The 21,499-nt window shown below is 51.1% G+C and overlaps 1 protein-coding gene across 5 annotated transcripts; it reads right to left on the reverse strand.

Annotated features, from left to right (window-relative positions):
- Nucleotides 1-4,063: 4,063 nt before the first annotated feature.
- Nucleotides 4,064-20,779, reverse strand: TGIF2 (TGFB induced factor homeobox 2). Of its 5 annotated transcripts, none has more exons than XM_060078120.1 (3): nucleotides 20,707-20,779; nucleotides 16,776-17,001; nucleotides 4,064-6,859 (listed from the first exon to the last, which is right to left on the reverse strand). In XM_060078120.1, the coding sequence occupies exons 2-3, from the start codon at nucleotides 16,965-16,967 to the stop codon at nucleotides 6,338-6,340; spliced, it is 714 nt and encodes a 237-aa protein (XP_059934103.1). In that variant the 5' UTR covers nucleotides 16,968-17,001; nucleotides 20,707-20,779; the 3' UTR covers nucleotides 4,064-6,337. The 5 variants fall into 5 exon arrangements, with proteins under 5 accessions (XP_059934103.1, XP_059934106.1, XP_059934102.1 ...); XM_060078123.1 differs by lacking the exon at nucleotides 20,707-20,779 and adding an exon at nucleotides 20,578-20,638; XM_060078119.1 differs by lacking the exon at nucleotides 20,707-20,779 and adding an exon at nucleotides 20,485-20,638.
- Between the last annotated feature and the right edge of the window lie 720 nt (nucleotides 20,780-21,499).

Genomic DNA, 21,499 nt, shown 5'->3' on the forward strand with positions numbered 1-21,499 from the left:
TTTTGATGCTATTGTAAATGGAATCGTTTTCTTATTTTCCTTTTCAGATTTTTCATTGCAGAAACAGAGTTGCTTTTTGTGTGCTGATTTTTGTATCCTGCACCTTTGCCGAATACGTTTGTTAGTTCAACAGTTTTTTGTGTGGAATCATTAGGGTTTTCTACATATCCGATCATACGTGCAAACAGAGATAAATTTATTTCTCCGCCTCCCCCCCCCCGCAAAAGTTAATTCTTTATTTGTCATATTGTATCATATTTTGAAGCTCTGCTATTAACTCCAAGATTCTGTAAGTTTGTGTTTACATGGGAGGAGAGGAGAGTGTCGCAGAAAGTTGTATTTGGAAGGGTGCTTAGATCCTGCCCAAGGTCACACAGCAAAGTTAGAGGTCCAACAGGCATCTGAAACCTCATCTGTGTCCCTCCTCTTAGCTTTCTAGGAGCAGACAAAGCCAAGCTGGCAGCCTGGAAAGCCCTTGCCGAGAAGGTATTCATGGGACTGAGACGTGTTCCCTTTCTGCTTTTACCCAAAGCTTTCCTTATCTTAGGAAGTGGGGAATTTGGCTGAAACCCAGTGCATCCATCTGGTTAAAATAAACGTCTTGGGTGGTCTAAGATGGAAAAGAACTTAATGAAGAGTCAGATTTGGAAGTGGGAGAGACAGATTTGGAAGTAGGGGAAATGTTGCCTTTGTGAGGTTGGGGCTTTTTAGCACCAATTAAACATATGATGTCAGTCTTGGGCCTGAGGGTGTCCCTTCCAGTTGAATGCCCCTATACCACTGCCAGCTGCCTGTAGCAGGGTTTGGAGGAAGGTGTGCTCTGAGGGGTAAGATTGTGGCCTCAGACAGAGATAGATGGAATCACAGAAATCAGGAGCCATGTGGGGGAAAACCAAGGAGCTGTGGAAAGAGCACTGGTTGTGAAGTAGAGGTCTGAGTTTGTATGCTGGTCCTCTTCTTTTTTTTTTTTTTTTTTGGTACGCGGGCCTCTCACTGTTGTGGCCTCTCCCATTGTGGAGCACAGGCTCCGGACGCGCAGGCTCGGCGGCCATAGCTTACGGGCCCAGCCGCTCCGCGGCATGTGGGATCTTCCCGGACCGGGGCACGAACCCGTGTCCCCTGCATCGGCAGGCAGACTCTCAACCACTGCGCCACCAGGGAAGCCCTGGTCCTCTTCTTTTTGCCCACAAGAAATATTTTACTAGCATTATTGAGCCCTTACCAGGTCCCAACTTTACTAAATGTTTTTCATACATTTGTCTCCAAAAGCTGGCTGGGCTCTTAGTCACTGTACTGAACTCCTCTCCTTTTACAGTAGTCCCTCCTTTATCCACAGGGTACATGTTCCAAGACCCTCAGTGGATGCATGAAACCATGGATAGTAGCAAATTCTATGTATACTATGTTTTTTCCTATGTGTACGTAACCTATGATAAAGTTTAATTTATAAGTTAGGCACAGTAAGAGAATATCTGAATCGCCAGCATCACTACTCTTGCATTTTGGGGCCATGATTAAGTAAAATAAGGGTTACTTGATCACAAGCACTGAAGTATAACAACACTGGATCTGATAACAGAGCAGGCTCCTAAGTGACGAATAGGCGGGGTGGGGAGCACCTACAGCATGGATAAGCGGAACAAAGGGATGATTCACGTTCCCGGGCCGGAGGGTGGGAGGTTTCATTATGCTACTCAGAACAGCATGCAATTTAAAACTTATGAACTGTTTATTTCTGGAACTTTCCAGTTAATATTTTTGGACTGAGGTTGACCACGGGTAACTGAAACTGCAGAAAGTGAAAGGACTACTGTACCTTTACTTAAAATTTTTCTATAGTGAATGTTGACTACTTATGTAATTAAAATGACAACCTCAGGAAGGCTACACTTGACCTTCAGGACATTATAAACTCCTAGGAGCCGAGGGAAGTCAAATGGTCTTGGGGGACTACTTGGTGGCAGTCTTCCTCTCACCTTGTAACTTTTTTTTTTTTTACATCTTTATTGGAGTATAATTGCTTTACAATGGTGTGTTAGTTTCTGCTTTATAACAAAGTGAATCAGTTTTACATATACATATGTTCCCGTATCTCTTCCCTCTTGCGTCTCCCTCCCTCCCACCCTCCCTATCCCACCCCTCCAGGCGGTCACAAAGCACCGAGCTGATCTCCCCGTGCTATGCGGCTGCTTCCCACTAGCTATCTATTTTACGTTTGGTAGTGTATATATGTCCATGCCTCTCTCTCGCTTTGTCACAGCTTACCCTTCCCTCTCCCCATATCCTCAAGTCCATTGTCTAGTAGGTCTGTGTCTATTCCTGTCTTACCCCTAGGTTCTTCATGACATGTTTTTTCCTTAAATTCCATATATATGTGTTAGCATACGGTATTTGTCTTTCACCTTGTAACTTTGAAAGATGAGGTGCTGTCTTCCCAACCCAGCAGTTTCCTGGGGATAAGTCAGTGTCCTGATTATAAATGATCAGGTCTCTGGAGCAATAGCATGAGAATCTCCTGTGGCATCAGTGAAGGGTGCAGATTCCTGGACTCTCTGGGGGTAAGGTCTGGGAATTTGCATTTTTGTAAGCTCTCCTGATGCATGAGAACTACTTCTCTGGGTTCTCCCACTTAAAAGCTGTGTGGTATTGGGCAAGTGATTTTTTAAAAAAACATTTATTTATTTGGCTGCTCCAGGTCTTAGTTGCAGCACACGGGATCATCTTTGCAGCGTGCGGGATCTAGTTCCCTGACCAGGGATTGAACCCTCCCCACCCCCTCCCACAGCACTGGGAGCGCAGAGTCTTAACCACTGTGCCACCAGTGAAGTCCCTAGCGTGTAGTTTTAAAATCCAGGGACTTCCCTGGTGGTCAGTGGGTAAGACTCTGTGCTCCCAGTGCAGGGGGCCTGGGCTCAATCCTGGTCGAGGAAGTAGATCCCACATGCATGCTGCAACTAAGAGGTCCGCATGCCGCAACTAAAGATCCTGTGTGCTGCAACTAAGACCCGGAGCAGCCTAAATAAATAAATAAATAAATAATCCAGAGTCCTGAATCCCTAGGGATTCTTTTAAAAAAAAATAAATAAATAAATAAATGTGTTATTATAGAGTGTTGCTATATTTCTTCTTTTTAAAAAAATTTATTTATTTATTTATTTATGGCTGTGCTGGGTCTTTGTTGCTTGGCGCAGGCTTTCTCTAGTTGCGGTGAGCAGGGGCTACTCTTCATTGCGGTGCACAGGCTTCTCATTGTCGTGGCTTCTCTTGTTGTGGAGCACAGGCTGTAGGCGCACAGGCTCCAGTAGTTGTGGCACGTGGGCTCAGTAGTTGTGGCTCACGGGCTCTAGAGCACAGGCTCAGTAGCTGTGGTGCACGGGCTTAGTTGCTCCGCGGCATGTGGGATCTTCCTGGACCAGGGCTTGAACCTGTGTCCCCTGCACTGGCAGGTCGATTCTTAACCACTGTGCCACCAGGGAAGCCCTCTCTTTTCTTTTTTTTTTTCTTTTTTTTTTTTTTTGGTGAATGTGTGTACAAAAGTTAAGAGGTAATGTTTGGGCTGCAATTACAATGTACAGTCATTTCAACAGAAATGCTACAAGTAGCTTAAGCAAAAAGGGGAATTTACTAGCTTACATAATAGGGAAGTCCAGAGACGGTACTGGTTTCAGACATGTCTAGAGTATCCATATAACATCTCTGCTTCTTTCTGTGCTGGCTTCATCCTGTAGTCATGCTCCTTCCTCATTAGGAGAGGGGGGGGACAAAGTTACCAGCTCACTAAGTTCCCTTACCACTTAGCAACCCCAAAGCTTGACTGCTGACACAAAGGAAGACTGGTCCAGCTTGGGATACATATGCCCCCTGCACACTGTGATGAAGAGGATGTGGAATACTCGTGAGGCCCAGGAAATAGGGATGCAGAGTACACAACACTCACAGGCAGCTACTAGAGGGAGGGTGAAAGAGGTAAGGCAGAGTAAGAACTCAGCAATTGTCCTGTCTCCAGGCTGGGCCCAGGGTCATAGTGGATCAGTCCTTCTGCTTTGAAAAACAAAACCAAAACCAAAAAACAAAAAAACTTTATTTGACAAAAGACAAAAACCAAAGTTATTTACAGTAGTTTTTTGCTCAAATAATCCAACGGGATAACTGTGCTTCCAGGGTTACCTCAGAACCGAACCAAGCAGAGGCTGCCCCGCCCCCAGCCTCCCCGTCTTGTACAAGGGGGGAGTGCCAACCAGAATTCAGCAGCATGGCTCCCTGACCCCTCACCACCCTCCACTGCTCAGTGCACTGTGGGAGGGAAATTCCCACCCCAGCCCCACACGCTTCCACAGTCCCCTGCTGCCAAGAGTCCTGCAACAGTGACAACAGACCTGGGCTCAGAGACATGGGTGGGGTGCAAGAGGCCGGGCAAGCAGCAGCTTCAACTGATCTTGAAGCTGCCGTGTTCATTCTTCCCCAGCTGGGCCTCAGGAGGGTGAGGGTCCCTGATCCCCCCCGGGGCATGCCAGGAGAGGGCACAGAGAGGGGAGGAGGCAGAAGAGAGAGCCTAGAAAGCCTGCCCACTAACAGAGAGCAAAGCCCCCTCTCTTAAATAACCAATCCCCACTCCCACAGCAATGGGTGGGCCAAGCCACTCAGAAGTTGGGGAGCCTCCCTGAAGTCTTCAGGGATCATCCCAGAAAGGATAGAACACATGTTGCTGCCTTTCTCCCAGCCAAGCCCACCCACGTCAGCCAATACCCAGGAACTCTCCCCCTGTGCCCAGCATGGCAACTTCAGGAAACTACAGGCTGAGGATCCTGACCTGTCTTTTGGCCCAGTAACAATGTTATTCAGAACAAAAATATTTCAGCTAATAACCTAGGATTAGTGTTTCTTAGGATATACTAGAAAGATGGGGTATATTGCCGTTGAATGCTATCAGCAATGAAACAGCAAAAAAAAAAAAAAAAAAGTGGGGCCTGGCGGGGGGAGGCGGGAGGAGAATAAGACTAACTGTGATCCGTTTCACTGTGAAGTTCAGGGCAGGGGCTTCTGCAACTCCAATTTAAAGAGAGGTGCAACAGAAAGACACTCACAGCGAACAGGCTTCGTGACCGATTCCCAGCCCCAGCCTCCTCCCGGGGCAGTTCCACAGGCAGCTGGGGGAACTATTCCAGGTTTCCTCCAGGAACAGTTTCCGGCCACCATCATGGGAAAAGCTGCCCGTCTGGATCAGCGAAAAGGCCTTCCTGACCACTAGATGGCTCACTTCTCTCCAAGTAGGAGCAACAGGGAGCTTTTGACATTCTGGCCCCACTAAGCCAAGTTCCTAGAAGTAATTCAGAACTCAGGCCGTGGGGTGAAGCTTTCAAAGATAAAGAAGGGGAAAACATGAAAGAGAAAAAAAAACACCACCCCACTGCTCAGCCTAGCTTACCTCCCCCTCCCCTCCCCCACAATACAGTAAAAACAACCACCAACCAACCAGAAAAACACCTCTATCATCCTTCTCTGCTCTGCACCTAGAAGGTTTGGTCAGATTTGTTGGACCCTCTCTCTGGCTGTGCCTTTATCCCCTTCTCCCTTCTGTGCATGATGCAGAAAAGCCAAAGCCCATAAAAGTTTTTTTCTAACTTTTTTTTTTTTTTGTAAACCAAACCAACAATAAAACAACCATTTGGAATTTTGCAGAGATTTAGCTGGTCCCCCAAATGAAAATACTCCTTCCTTGTAAAACAATCACCAATTGCAGTGGTGGATTCTTCTCAGTTCATCAGACTCCACCAAGCAATGCACTCTCATTCCCCACACCTGGGCTAACTACTCCTGTTAATGCAAACCACAGCAAAGGGAAAAATAAACACAAAGTTTAGCAAAAACCTGAACATTCAACCGGAGTCGGTTCTGTTACATCTGCTGGGCTCCTCTTTTTCTTCTGTTCACACTTATGAACCTGGAATGTCCACACTTAACAAAAAGAGGCCCTGTCAGGGGCAACTGGGACCCAGCACAGGTGTGAGTGAACTTGGCAGGTTTCCTGTGCCCAGCCCAGGAAAGCAGGTGGGAACAAAGGGGTCCCGGGGATTCTCTGCAGCAGCAGCACCATGCCTGTCTCCAGTCTCTTGGTCTCATCACTGAGGAGGCCTGGAGAAACGGCAGAGTCAGCAGAGGAGAGGTCCCATCACAGTGCAGTGACACCAGCTGGCATCTTCCTGCTGAAGACCTCTGGACAGAGGAGATGATCCCGATGTTTGGCAGTGATCCAAAGAAAACCCTCTGTAGGAAGGGGAACCAAAACGGAAACCCAGGACAGCTGGCTCGAGCCTCGAGCACCCCTGTTGGCAGATGCCTACTTGGGGTTTTCAGAGACAAAAGAAATGGGAGTGCGCAGCAATGGGGGTGACGGGTCCTGCTGCTTCTGGAGCTCCATCTCCGCAGCCCTCTGGAGCGCCACCTCCACCAGCAGCTGGAAGCTGCTGAAGTCCTCCTTGTCCTGCTCTGGGGGTGTGGGCGGTGGTGTGTTGAAGAGTCCACCCGTGGGGCTTCCAGCTTCAGCCCTGGTCAGCAGGGTGAGTGTGCTACCAGGGGTCACCAGGGGCTTGGGGGGCTCCAGCTCGCCTTGTGGGAAGGTGGCTGCCGGCTTGTCTCCCTGGCCTGAGCGGAGCGGCATGGAGCACACGGACAAGGAAAGCACACTGGTGGGGGCCGGCACAGACACAGCCAGCACTGAGGGGCTGCCGCCTCGGGGGAGGGCCACATCGGAGGCTTTGCCCCCACGGCGGGAAATGGTGTACTGGTTGGGGTCTTTGCCGTCCTTCCGAAGCATGTCTGGGAGAAGCCGCCGCCGGGCGTTGATGAACCAGTTACAAATCTGGAATGAGAATGAGTTCGAGAGACTGATCAGTTTACTCTCTCAAAACCGGCTGCAAAGCACCTGCATTCCTGGCCCCAGAAACACAGCAGCAAACAATTCAGGCACAATCGCAGCCCTCAGATTTATGTTGGGCAGAGAGAGTTAAAGAAGAAATCATATCATTGAAAATAAACTGCAACTGTGATCCAGCCAATGAAGGGAAGGTACGTCGGTGCTGTTGGACACAGTAATGGGAAGACCCAATCCAGTCTTCGTGGACGCGGGGTCGTATTCTGAGGAAGCGGCTTGCGAATTGAGATCTGGAGGATAAGCAGTAGGTTAGGTGGGAGGCCGGAGGGGAGAAGGGCATTCGACTGAGAAGGGTCAACACCTGAGAAGTGCCTACGACGAGCTCAGAGAAGGAAGTCCCGTCTGGATGGAGTTCAGAGTGGTAACTGGAGGTTACCTCTCGTGGTGGGGATCTGGTTCTTTATTCTAAGGACGATGGGGAGCCGCAGGAGGGTTTTAGGCAAAGAATGCTAAAAATGCTATGTGGAGAACAGAGTGCAAGCAGAGTGCAAGGTTAGTAGTTCAAGTTAGGTTAAGGGAGATGAGGAGATGACGAACGTTTGATCTGTCTGGGAAACTGGAAATGACAGGACCTGGTGCCCAGTTGGATATGGGTGTGTGAGAGGAGAGGGGATGGGGCCAAGGGTCATTCACTCCTAAGATTCTAGAAGAGAGTCTTGCTGTATGCCAGGGAAAGAGCCACAAAGACACTAAAGGGACTCTCAGGTAGAAGAAAAGTTATTGTTTCCAAGCAAAACCAAGGTCAGTGGTTGAATGTGCATTCAACCAACATCCTTAAATCCTTTTTTCCTATATGCTGCTGAGAAAGCTACCATTAACCGTGACCCCATTCCTGTCCAGCTGATTGTTTAGATCAATCCTCTTGGGCCTATGCCTGAGGCATGACATTTCTTACTGTTAAGTGGTCTGCTGCAAAACCAAGGCATATCTAGCACCCATCCTATATTTGTCTGGACCCTTTATAATAGCCTCCAGATTCACAGCTCTCCAATCCAGCCTCGTCACTGGTTGTCACTCACCTTCTAAAATGCAGTACTGTTATTCCTGTTCTAAAAAACTGCCATTTGTCTCCTACTCCCTATAGGAACAACTCCAGACTCTTGGGCCTGGGTGGTAAAAGCCTCCCCTGTTCATGGCCTATCTTTCCAGCCCTTGTATTCTTCTTCTTCTTCTTTATTTATTTATTTATTTTTGGCTGCGTTGGGTCTTTGTTGCTGCATGTGGGCTTCTCATTGCAGTGGCTTCTCGGTGCAGAACATGGGCTCTAGGCGCATGGGCTTCAGTACTTGTGGCTTGTGTGCTCTAAAGCTCAGGCTCAGTAGTTGTGGTGCACGGGCTTAGTTGCTCTGCAGCATGTGGGATCTTCCCGGACCAGGGCTTGAACCCATGTCGCCCTGCATGGGCAGGTGGATTCTCAACCACTGTGCCACCAGGGAAGTCCCTATATTCTTCTTCATGTGAAATTGCTCACCAGCCCTCACTGAGGCCCTGTGCTTTAAAAAACAAAACACAACACAACTCCATGCCTTTTGCACATCACATTCCTTCTTTCTGGAACACCCTCTTCTCTACCTGGAGAATGCCTACTATTCTAAGTCTTGGCTGATCTAAGATATTAGAGACTGGGCTGAGGCAGAGGAAATGGTTTCAAAACATCTCTCCTCACGTACAGCTGCTGTAGGGCCTGGCAGTTTCTTTTCATACTTGAATGAATAACACCATGAGGGTAGATAACTGTTCAGGAAGAGTGTGAATAGTTTCTGCACACCCCAGAGGAGAAGGCACCTAATCATGGCATCATTACTGATCAGCTAAAAGACCAGCCACTTACCCCCTCCTTCCTTTCATTTACTCCTAACAGCCTGGAGATGTGACAAGACCAGTCCTTTAACAAGCTCACCTGGGCATTATTTTAAAAGTTATGGATTAGACTAGAGAACAGTTTCTTAGCTGCATGGCTGGTGTAAGCTCATAAATACAAAACCCGTTTTTCCTTAAATAGGCAAATACAACCCTTTATCATTTTTTCCATGTCTTTCTCCCTCTTGCCCTCCACTGGAGGAGCTGCCACAGGGGAAAAGTTGCCTAAACTTTCTTGCTAACAGAAAAGTAGCTGGAGAGAAGAAACAAACTGTGGGAGTGTGTTGGTGATGAGGCCTGGGTGTGGCATGGTATGCCTCCACATATCTAGGCATCTTTCTGGGAGCCTTCGTTGAGAAGCTTTACCAATAGCTGCCGTTTACTAAGCACTGTACATCTACGCAATTTTCTTCTAACAGTTTTATCAGCCCTGTGAGTTTGATCAGCTCCCATTTTACTGACGAACATATATAAAGCTGAGCCTGGAGAAGTCAGGCAGGATTCTACCTCTAGCCAAGGATCCCCAAGCCTGGACCTTTGGATCTGGAGGAACAAGAACCCCTACTCTCTGAATCTTTCTCTCAGACTATCACAGGACCCCAGAGCCCAGCTTATTTTACTCACTAGAATGGTCAACTTAGAACTTCTCACCTTCCTGTTGCTCTCCCTTTCAAGGCTTCGTGCTCACTCAAATAATATTTATTGATGCTTGCTATGTGCCAGGCCAGTTCTTGGTGCTGGGGATGCTTCTGTGAATTAAATAGATATGCACTCTGCCTTGTGGAGCTTATAGTCCGTCTAGTTGTGGAGACTGGCAATGAACGAACATCACTATAGCAACAAGAAGTGCCAGGAAGGAGACAGACAGGAATAAAAAGATTGTATATAATGATAAGGGAGACCTCCGTAGATAAGGGGTCTGGGAAGGCTGAGACCTGACAGATAAGAAAGAGCCAGCCACACAGAAAGCTGAGGGAAGAGTGTTCTAGACAGAGGGAACAGTAAATGTCAAGGTCCTGAGGCAGGAAAGGGTTTGGTTTAAGGAACAGACAGAAAGCAGGCAGGGCTGATCCCACTAGGCCAGAACACCATGGTTAACCACCAAAGGGGCCTAAACAGTGGCTTAAGCTAGTTTTCAAACTGTACGTCCTTCTCCTGGTCCTGTCTTTTCTCTCCTCTTAGTTCATCAACGGAAACTTACAGAGCACGCAGTAGCTGCTGTAGGGGAAGAAATGAAAGGAACCCCTCCCGCACACCCCTCCTGTGCTGAGAGGCCAGGAACTGTGCGGGCTGCAGCAATGCCTAACATTCCTCTAATGGGTGACTGGATCAAAGGCCCAACTCTCCTCAGGGCTCCCACACCAGTTTCTACCCCTGCCTATCACCTTCCTTAGCTGACACCTGGGCAAGGCCTTGAGTACCACTACCCAGACAAAGGGATGGCCACCTATGACAAGAGTGGGCGCCTGGAGTTGGCATGGCTCCTTGCCCAGCAGCCTGCAGCTGTACCTGTTCCACAGGTGGCCCAAGGATAGCACCAGGCTCCAGGTCCTGTCAGGCTGGGAAAGCTCATGGGCAGGGCAGAGCCAGAGCCTTCTTGGGGCTTCTCTCCCTTTCCATTCCAGCCTGGAAGGACCCTGCTTCTGGGGTTCTCATTTACCCCTTTACCTCTCCGGTCCTCTCAGTGTACACGTACACACACACACACACACATGCACGCGCGTGCGTGTGCGCGCCAGCAGGCATCAGCTGACACTGTTTGAGCTGCTCACTCCAATCCTGGCTGGAGCTGCAGGGGAGCCCCAAAGGAGAAGTAAGACTGAACAGCTGAGTGGACGAAGGAACTAAGGATCTTTGACACAAGGTATCACGCCAACCATCTCACTTGCATTATGTTTAATCTGCATGACAGCCTGGATGGTAGTAAGCAGTGTCCCCAAAGTACTACAGAGAGACCTGGAACTCAGAGATGAGAGAACCTGCCCAAAGTCACACAGCCTCGGAGTACAGAGCTGGGATTCAAACTCAGGTCTCCTGCTGCTGTTCCCATTCTGGTCTGCTGTCTTACCAAAAGAGGAACAAAATGGACAGCTGCAAGGCATCACCATAATCCTAAAAGCAGACTCTGGCTGAACACAAAATGTATCAGGTGCTGTTCTGAACACTTCCCATCTAACTAACTCATTTAATCTTCAACAGCCTATGAGACAGGTTCTGTGATGATCTCCATTTTATGTGAACCACTGAAGAAACAGAGGCCCTGATCAGAGAGATTCAGTAACTTGCTCAAGGGCACAAGGGCAAAGGCTAGGATGTGATCCAGACAGCCTGATTCCAGGCTACTACGGCTGTCAGGTGAAGATAAGAGACGGAGGAGAGTCAGCCTGAGGCCTTTTCTCCTTGTTCAGATGCTTCCATCTCTCCATCCTACAGCTGCCTCCTTGGCTACCTGCGCTACAGGAGAGCACTACACCTCTCCACCTCAGCCCAGGACGCAGGGGAAACGTGACCTGGGTCAAGAGGAGTAGGGACTAGTGCTTTTGCTGAGACCAGTCCTGGGGAGGGGAGCCTGGTGTTTACTAGCAGATGCGTGGGCACTTAGCCTCTAGCTGCACCTCCCATTTTGGCTTCTAATTCTGAGAAGAGAACAGCAGAAAAACACACTCCCCCCCACGTGCTCACCCTGGTCCACAGAAAACTTGGCAGCCTACTTACTGTTTTGTCTTCTCATCCGATAGAAATGCACAGCTGAGGGCAGCCGGGCAAGGGCACATGGCCCGAGTGCACCACCAGTGCCAGCTGTGATAATGGGCTCTGCGGATTTTCTGTAGCCCCTTCCAGCAGCCTGACCCACGCCTAAGTCAGGAAAAAAGCATGTGACTTGCCCCAATTCAAGGTCCTTGGGGAGGGGGTAGGAGAATGCCAAGGTGAATTCTGTGATTGATTCGGCAAAACACAGGCTGGGTGCCTGAAAGCCTGTCTCTACCATAAAACAGGGCTCTATCTGAAAAGCTGCTGCCCTGTCAGTATTTTCTTTTTTTTTTAATCAGTGGCTGAGATGAAGGACACGGGAGGAATCACTGTGGCAAATGGGAGTGGGAGGGGCCCTGGGGAGCAGATAAAGGCCCCAGAGGACCAGAGCAGGGCTTTTGAAGGCGACACAAGTGCTTTAATTGTAATGTCTTTTCAACTGTGAAAGACAGAAGCAAAAGAGGGGAGAGAGAGGGCATGGAGAGACCTTTCCCAAACACCACGATCCCTCAACCTGCGTTGTGACCACCCGTATCCAGGTGCTCCTAAAGGCTGCTGGCTGTATGAGAATAACCTTGAGGGTGATTTAAAAAAACTGCTCGGTCTCATCTGCTTCATAGATGGGGGGCCGGGGAGAGGGCTGGGTGGAATCAGGAATGTGTGTTTAAACAAGCTCTCCAGAGTTCTGCCACCCAAGCTTAGGAACCAATCAGTGGTTTAAGCCACTGGTTTAACTTGTCCGTGCGGGCCAAACTCTTTACTTAAGCAAAAAAGCTTACACAAAAGCTCAAAAAATATACAAATGAAAGGCCTTAAGGTGGGGAGACAGGGGTTACCAGGAGGAAGAAGCGGGAGGCAGCAATCTGTGGAGCCAGAGTAAGGACAGCAGCCAGGCCAAGCCCTCACCACACAGCAGGCCGCTACAGCTTCTGCACCAGGCTCCTTTCTTGCCCAGTACAAGTACCAGAGAGACTGCTGCTCCCCACCTCGCCAATCCTTCAAGTCCGTCAGGATTCCATTCATATACAGCTTCCGGAGAAGCCTTGCCTACCAGGGCAGCTCAGCTGACACACACGGGTAATTAATTACACTGACTTCTCAGTCCTTTCGATGTCTTCCCTCCCCCAGGGGGGACAGTGCCAGTTCTACTGTTGTGTTGTTCCCAGCACACAGCACTGGGTCTGGCACAGAGCACACCCCCAATCAATATGACACAGAGAAGGAATGGGCACGAACCGTCCCCGCCACACTTACCTCCCCTGCCCAACTGGCAGCCCCTCAGAACAGAAGCCACAGCAATAAAGTGGGCTTACAGGGTGTCACTGGGACCTGTGAAAATCCTTCACAAATGACTTTCTGGTTTTACCCTCCCAACTGCCTCGCCCCGGGCAAGTACCAGCTAACCAGTTAGTTAAATAACTCATTGACTTGCTAATGAGATTGCTCCTGGGCCGGTTAAAGAAGACAATCGAAAGGGAGGTCCCCAGGGAGAGAGAAAACAAACTTGGCAAAATGTTGATGCTTGCTGGAGCCAGGTGACTGGTGCCAGGGGTGCGTTATAATATTCTCTTACTTTTGCGGTTATCTGCAAACGTTCCTAATAAGCAATGGAAATTTTTAAAATTCAATACAGGAAAAAGAGATGCCTCCGGGGACTGACTTAAACCAGCTTTTCCAGATTGAGGAGCCACTACATTTCCTTTATTTCTGAGGCCCTGCCTATTGACATTTCCAACACTTTTGTTTTCTTTTTTTATTTTGGGCCCCACGCGCAGCTTGCAGGATCTCAGTTCCACGACCAGGGATTGAACCCAGGGCACTCGGCGGTGAAAGTTCAGAGTCCTAACCACTGGACCACCAGGGAATTCCCTCTAGCACTTTTATCTTCATTTTGTCACTTCAACAATTATTTACTGAGCACCCACCAGACACCTGGCGTTGAGCTAACACTGAAGATGTAGTGATAAATAAGTCTAGGCCTCTGGAGTTTAGTGTGTTCTAAAAAGCAATCGGTCAAGTCCAAATGCTGACCCAGTCCCGGTGCTGTGGGAGCACAGAGCTCCTCTAGGGGTCAGGAGTCTCCCTGGTCAGGGCTGGGAGCAAAGCGGTGGGGGGTATCTATCAGTGTGGCAGCAACATGGGGGGCCAGGGATGAGGCCCGCTGCACAGATTGGGAAAGATGATGTTGTCAACAGGTTGGCAGGAGCCACTGAAGGGTTTTAAGTAGGGGAGTGACGTGATCAGATGATGATAGGTTGGACTAGGGTAGGAAAGAAGCTATATTCCGGAAATATTTAAGGGGTAAATGTATAGGAATTGGTGAGACCAAAGGAGCTGAGAAAGGGCTATCAAGGGGAGCCCCTTAGAAAGGGAAGGACCCAGCTTGGACAAACTACCTGTTATCAGTCAGGAAGTCTGGGGTGCCTGTGAGACCTTCAAGCACAGATGTATGGCTGGTGCTGCTTGGAATTCATGGTACAGTTTCCATCAAGGAGCACTAGATGGTCCCCACTGCTCCTTTTTTTTTTTTTTGGCCGCACTGTGCAGCAGGTGGGATCTTAGTTCCCTGACCAGACCAGGGATCAAACCCATGTGGAGTCTTAACCACTGGACCACCAGGGAAGCCCCACCACCACCGCTCCTTAACTCTCAGCAGCCTCTAGAACAGGGTGGCCACCAGTGGAACCCCTTCCACCAGGGGATGCCAGGATCCAGCCAGCCCTTCCTCAGAAGTCTCCAGCAGCTAATCCTGAAATGGATTAGCTGTAGCCCCAGACCTACATTTCTGTAAGTGGCATCTGGGGATATGCCGTCCTAGGGGCCCACTAGTTCCCCACAGGAATGTTTTGGTTTTGTGTTTCCAATTTGTTCACGAGTAGGAGTGCCGTGGCCTCTGGCAACACAGGTTTGCTCAACTCTGGAGCCAGTGCCTGTCATACTACACATCATAGCGCAGTCAACAAAACACCATCCACCATTTGTTATTAATGCAGTTAGATGGACTCTCATCCGTTTTACATCTATGTACTTTGGAAAACTGTTTGGTTATTTCACAGTTGTGTATAAGAGCAAAAGCAAGAGGTTTTTTTTACCCAGTTTTATGTCTGTACATGCTTAAGTGACGTGATAAACATTATTCGAGTGTACATTGTGAGGGAGGCAAGTCCGTGAAAAAGATTTTCTTTAAGAGGAGTCAGTACATTATTCAGACTTGAGAAAGTGTCCCTGATAAAAGGCAATTTCAATACAGTGTGGAATGGTTTGGTCGCACAGGTAAGAGGCACACTGGAATACACAGCTGGGGGAATCAGAGAATGCTTTCATGAGAAAATGCTTAAACAGAGTGAGCCAGGCTCAGAGAGGTCAAGAAACCAAGGGAGAAGGCCCGGAGGGCTGGGCGTTCAGGGGCCCCAGAGACAGGAAGAACTAGGCTGCAGGCAGTAAGATTAACAAAGAGGCTATCTAGGTAATCCTGGCTCTTAGGCACCAAGACTTTGGCTTGTGCTGTTCTGCATGCTGTGAGTTCAAGGCCACCTCTTCTGGGAGGCCTTCTGGGGCTCCAGGCCTGCTCAGAAGCCCTGCCCTGAGTCTCTCCTGCCATCTGTCCCAGTGGGGATCACTTTTTGCAAACATCAGTGGCCAGGTCTTCCCCTGCTTTCCCATCCCAGACTAGACACTCCCTAGGGTAGGAATGTGCCTGGATCCTCTCTGGGATCCCAACCCTGCCCCGCATAGAGCTGGGCATAGTGCAGCGCTTGTCGGTAAACTCGTGAGGTTCTAGGAACTGCTAAGCGAGACCTATGATCTAGGAGAGATGAGGATGAAAGGGGGAGGAAGAAGCGCCCACGCTGTTCCCAACACCTCACAGCGGGCCTTGAACTCTTCTCAGTCCTGCCCCCAACCCTTACGTGCCAGGAAAGTGCTATAATCAGCCCCCTTTTCAGGTGAGGAAACACGAAGCTCAGAGAGGAGGCAGTGACTTGGCCAATGTCCAGGCTTTCTCTTGTGGAGAAGATGGGATCCGAGTCAGGGTCAGTAGCTCTAGAGCCTTTCTCACAGACAGCCTCCGATCAGCCACTGCCCAGCGAGTATAAAGTCAGGTGACAGGAATTCTGAGGGGCGAATACTCACCATGAGGCTTCGTGGAAGAGGGCGCAGCTGGAAGAGGTGGGGGGTTCAGAGTAGGGTAAGGGAAAGAGAGACGGCGCCAGGGGGTGGGGTGGGGGGAGTGGGGCGCCAGCGGGGCAGAGGGTGGGCCTTTGCTAGGCTGGGGGCCTGTTCTGTGTCTCCCAGATAGGTGAGAGCCCAACTGGAGGCAAGGCAGCGGCAGTCCTGGGGGTCTCACCTCAGCATCAGGAAAACAGAACAAAAACACCTGTAGGTCAGCAACTGGGGCAATTCAAAGGGGGTAATACCTCTCACTCTGACCAAAAGTGGATAACATGGGCTTCCCTGGTGGCGCACTGGTTGAGAGTCCGCCTGCTGATGCAGGGGACATGGGTTCGTGCCCCGGTCCGGGAGGATCCCACATGCCGCGGAGCGGCTGGGCCCGTGAGCCATGGCCGCTGAGCCTGCGCTCCGCAACGGAAGAGGCCACAACAGTGAGGGGCCCGCGTACCACACACACACAAAAAAAGTGGATAACATGATCTTCTGAGCGTGTTCATGTTCGTGGTTCACAGAGCACTTTCACATCCAGTTCTGAATCTATTCCTCCCAACGGTTCAGTCAGGCAGTCTAATCCCACTTTACAGATGGGAAATCAAGATGTGGTTTACAACTCCTGCGTGGCAGAATGGGGTTTCGACCCCAGAACCTCTGACTTCTGCCCTTTCCTTAACCGTGACTCCAACTCACTTTTAACCACTCTGCAGATCACCAGCTGCCCCGTGAAACCAAACTGCCATCCAAGTACCAATCTGGGGCTAAAGGCCAAATCCCAGACACTCAATGCCTCCTCACCCTCTCCCAGCCTCCAGTGTTAATGACGACACCTAGGCATTAATAACAAACAATTCCTTGCCTCTTCCTAACTCTCCAAAATCTGAAGTCTAGCTGCAATGACTTCATGCAATTGTCTTCCCTTGAGGCAGAGAGGGTGGGTATTCTCATCTGACCTACAAAGAAACTGAGGCCCGGAGAGGGGAAGTGACCAGCCCAAGGCCACACAGTTGAGTCAGTGACAGGGCTGGGACAGGACCAGAATCCAGGTCTCCTGCTACCCGCTCCTCACCTGCAGCACCGACAGGTTGGTCTGTCCAGAAAGGCTCAGCTTCTCCTGCTCTGAGGGGTAGGCGTTGTAGCGGTGCAGGTACAGCCAGTCCCGGAGGATCTTCACCGACTCCTTGGGCAGGTTCCCTCTGCGCTTCCTCTTGCCTGCCAGGGAGAGGAGGCCTTCATCCTCACCCAGGTCACTGTCTGACATGGTGTCGAGGGGCTACGCTGGACCTCAGGCAAGCCTAAAACAGGTGACAAAGGGGAGGGGAACATTATTACCGTGCGGTGCCTTTGACCCTTTCCCTAGTCTTCCAGCACAACATTACTAGAGCCTAGGACACCAGAAACGGGGTAATCGGAATTCAAAGTCTCAGGCCATACCAAAGCCTGGGCAAGGTAGAGGGAAGGGTCCAAAATGCCTCTATTTCATCAGGCCGGTAGATAACTACTGAAATAAATGGCAGATCATTAATAAGCAGAACCAGACTAGAATTACAGCTACCACTGAGGCCTGTTTTCCATGCTCTGTACTGAGCATTTCACCTTTATTATCTCATTCAGTCCTCACAAATGCCCTTGTAAGGGAGACACTAATATCATCATCATTTTACAGATGAGAAAAACCAAGGCCCAGAGAGATTCAGAAAGTCACCCAAGATACTCTGGCTGTTAAACAGTTACCATGTGACCCAGTAATTTCACTCCTAAGGTAGCTAAGCTACGAAGAGGAATGAAAACCCATGTCCACACAAAACCTTGTACAAAAATGTTTATAGTAACATTATTCATAATAGTCAAAGGTGGAAGCAACCCAAGTGTCCTCCAACAGATGGTTAAACAAAATGTGGCGTATCCATAATAGAATATTATTCAGCCCTAAAAAGGAAGTTCCGATCCATGCTATAATACGGATGAACCTTGCAACTATTATGCTAAGTGAAAGAAGCAAGTCACAAAAAACACATACTATATGATTCCGTTTTTATGAAATGTCCAGAATGGGCTGGAGGGGATAGAAGAGTGATAACTAAAGGGTATGAAGTTTCTTTTCCAGGTGATAAAAATGTTCTAAAATTGACTGTGGTGATGGTTGCATAATTGTGAATATACAGTGAAAAAAACTGGTGAAAAAAACACTGGTTTGCTTTAAAAGAGTAAGTTGTATGGTATGTGAATTATATCTCAATAAAGCTGTTATATATATATATATATATATATATAAAAATCTCACCTCCAGGATATGGTATGGAAGTAGGGTTTGGACCCAGATAGCTTGCCCCATCCTCCACCCCCATCCCATCTTGCTTCCAGGGTCTCCCAGGACCCAGTGAGGAGTCTGGAAACCCTATCAATCTCCACAGTCCTACAGCAATCCATGTAACATTTACTGTGTACCTACTATGTATACCCTACAGAGATGCTGAGTTATCCTTACTGGTTGTCTCTCATTCTCCTTTGTCATCTAGCCCCTGGCCTGGTCCCAGAATCAGTGCCTCAAAAATCCAGATAAATAAGCAAGGCTGGGCTCTAGTTCCTCCAACTTGGCTGTGTGACCTTGGGCAAGCATCCTTCCCTCTCTGGGCTTGAGCCTCCTCTTCATCTGTTAATTGAAGGAAGGTGTTTCCCTAGACAATCCAACTCAGTTGCTTATCCCCCTGACAAAACTTCTTGTTCGCACACGCAAAAGAGATATTATACATTTTAAAACCAAAAGTTCCAGGACAAGCTGATGCCAGAATCTTAAGGCCCCTCCCTCCTCAGCCTTTTAACAGCTCCCTAGCAGGCTGGGCCAACAGACTCTGGCATCTCCCAGGTTTTGTTTCCTCGACTTGGGCCTGAGCCCAGATATCCGGGCTGGCTAGGCCAGGCTTTCGAGGGAAGGGTCCACCCTCCCAGCCGGGCCACCTGGAGGTGAGACAGGCATTGGTTAGAGGTGCCACTCCTCAGAGAGCAGCAACAGCAGGCTGCTTTCTGAGGTCAGGTTTCTGAGGTTTAGCTGGCCAGGGCAGTTGGGATCTGAGCTCAGGCAGGGATGCAGCCCTGGCAGGCTGTGAGAAGTTTACTCAAGGTTATCTGTACAGATTCCACCCTGGCTGCCAGTCAAGTCCCAGTCTGCAGGGTTCCAGTGGGTGGCGTGTGGAGGTGACCCCCTCCGTCTACACAGACCTCTCTACCGCAGTGTCCTGCACTCCAGCCATGATATTCACCGACAAATACAGCAGACACAGTTTACAAATCCCAATCCAGGAGGCTCCCCCCCAACACACACACCCCACACTCCCACCCAGCCTCACACCAGGCAACTAACTCTCTACGAGCACTCAGATAACTGGCACCAACCCATCACTCAGCCCCTGGAACCCCCAGGACTTTCACCGACAAATTCAACAGACACACAGTTTACAAATCCCACGTCTAGCACGAACAACTGGTACCACACAACCAATTCCTGGATATACGCCCACCCACGATCTCTCAGACTGGGACAACTCTCGACGACATCAGACTAAGGGTCAGTTCTTACCCTAACTGGCCTGTGGTAGCACCCTCTCGACATAACACCCAGGGCACCCTCCTACACACGCCACGACGCTGACCTGCAACCAGTCCCGCGCCAACTTTCTGACAACTTCCCCAGCTCTGCCCGACACTCCCCCAGGCCGAACACTCACGCTGCATTCCCAGCAGTTCACACAAAGCGCGCAGCCTCCCCCGCGGCCCAGACCCGAGTCGGAGCACATGGCTCCCGGGGCGGCGGGGAATCGGCCTGCGCTCGGGGCGCCTGCACCCCTCAGCCCCCCACCCCGCGTCAGACTCGGCGCTTCTGTTCCCCCGCGGGCCTGCAATCCGGGTGGGGCGGGGGCTCTGGAAGAAAGAAAACTCACGTGTCTGTCCCGGGGCAGGAAAAAGTTTGGTTCCCACCCCCTTCCCCCGCCGCTCGGCGCTCCTGACTCTTCGGGGCGCGGGGCTGGCCGAGCCTGCGCGCTCGGCTTTGTGCTCCGAACTCGGCCCGGAGGGGGAGGGGAGGGGGCTGGGCTCCCACCTCCGCACCGCCCCCCCAATCCTGCGCCCAGACTCCATGTTGGCCGCCCCCTGCCCCGGAGACTGCGCGCTTCGCCCGCGGGAGGCTCGGCCTGCCCGAGGGACCCGGCGCGCACAAACTTTCTTCGGGTCGCCGGCCCCACGCGCCCCGCTTCCTTGGCTCGCCTGGGAGTGACAGATGCCTCCGAGACAGACTTTCCTTTGTTCCAAAGGAAAAGGGAACTCGCGCGGGCTCCCCGGCTCCCCCAGCTCCGAGACCTTCCGGCTGCCCCCACCCGCAGCTGTCACTCTCGGGGGGCCCCTCCCCGGCTCGGCCGCGGCGGGGGGTGGGGGGGGCTACCGGCGGTTAGCAACGTGCACTTTTGAAACCAAACAAACCCGCCCCCCGCGCGCTCACCCCGGCGCGGGGCAGGGGCGGCCCTCTACCGGGGTGGGCTCCTAGGGAGTTGGGTCCCCCAAAAGGGCCGCGAGCGAACTTTTTCCGGGGGGGTGGGACAGCCCCCCCCGCCGGTCCCAGTCAGCACACCGCAGTCGGGACTCAGAAACACACCCGAGGTCACCCATCCACAATCGCACGCGCTTGGACGACGCCCCCTCCCCCGCCCGGCCGAGAAAAAGAAACTTTCCAAGTTGTCCGCGCGCCCCCCGCCCCCATCTGCCCCCCTCCTGCGCCCCTCACTGACTTTTCCCAGCAGCTTTTCCGTCCACGCGGCCTAGGGCTCGGTCCCGGGCGTCCCGGCAGGGGGCGGGAGGCGCCGGGGGAGCGCGCCGCGTACCTGCCGGGCCTGACACTCGGCCTGACAGCTCGCGGCTGGAAAGCACCTCGCGGCCTGACGTCAGATCCCCTCTCCTCCCCTCCGCGATCTCCTCGCCCTCCCCCACCCGCCCGGAGGGAGAAAACAAACTTTGTGAGAAGCGCTGCGAGCGACGCCCACCCCCCGCGGGGCGGGCCAGCGGCGGCTGGGGGCTTCGCCCCGCCCACCGCGCCCGGAGGGGGCGGAGCCGGGAGGGCACCTTCTTCCTGCGCCCACCCCCACCCTCAGGAATGCCACATGGCCTCCGAAGAGGAGTGGTGGGAACCCGGATCGGGATAGTGCGCTTGGGGGCAGGAAGTGGCCCGCTCCTCCTTTCGGAGAGCATTTCCGGAGCGCCTACTGTGTGCTCCAAGCAGGGGGTGGGGGTCGTTACCGAGAGGAGAAATAATGCAAATACCGATGTTTGTTAGTCAAATCTCCGGAGAGGAAACTGAGGCCCAGGTAGTCCGGGGATTTACCTCCAGCTGGTAAGGACTGGGGTCTGAATGCGGCGCCTCTTCTGGCCTCAAGGTCGCGTAGAGTCGGGTAGAAGTCTCCCTCGGACACAGCCCCAAAGCACGTAGCCCCAGGGTCTGTAACACAGGGGCAGCCAGAGGTAAAAATAGCCAAAGTTTAAGGAGTGTTTATAAGGCAGTGACGTTAAGCGTGTGTATCACCCTCGGGTTATGGGGTAGGTCCTGTTATATATGTCAGTCCCTGGTTTGCCCATGAGCTGTTCTTGACTTTGCTCCTTGTCACACAGTCAACCAGTGTCATTCAGCCCAGGTGGGTCCGATAGCGGGAGGCCGAGCGCTTATCTGATTGAGACGGGCCCTGGAAGGAGGCAGATCACCGTCTAAGAGCTCTCAGCGCTCCCTGGTTTCTTTTTCCTCTGCCCTCAACA

Source organism: Mesoplodon densirostris, chromosome 16 (assembly GCF_025265405.1).
Source record: "Mesoplodon densirostris isolate mMesDen1 chromosome 16, mMesDen1 primary haplotype, whole genome shotgun sequence".
In the NCBI taxonomy this organism is placed as follows: Eukaryota; Metazoa; Chordata; class Mammalia; order Artiodactyla; family Ziphiidae; genus Mesoplodon; species Mesoplodon densirostris.

Bases quoted from the DNA above. Each gene is read 5' to 3' on its own strand.
- TGIF2 (XM_060078120.1), bottom strand. From the start codon at position 16,967: ATGTCAGACAGTGACCTGGGTGAGGATGAAGGCCTCCTCTCCCTGGCA. The intron at 6,860-16,775 runs GTGAGGAGCGGG...TTCTCATTCCAG, and splicing joins CCAACCTGTCGGTGCTGCAG to ATTTGTAACTGGTTCATCAA.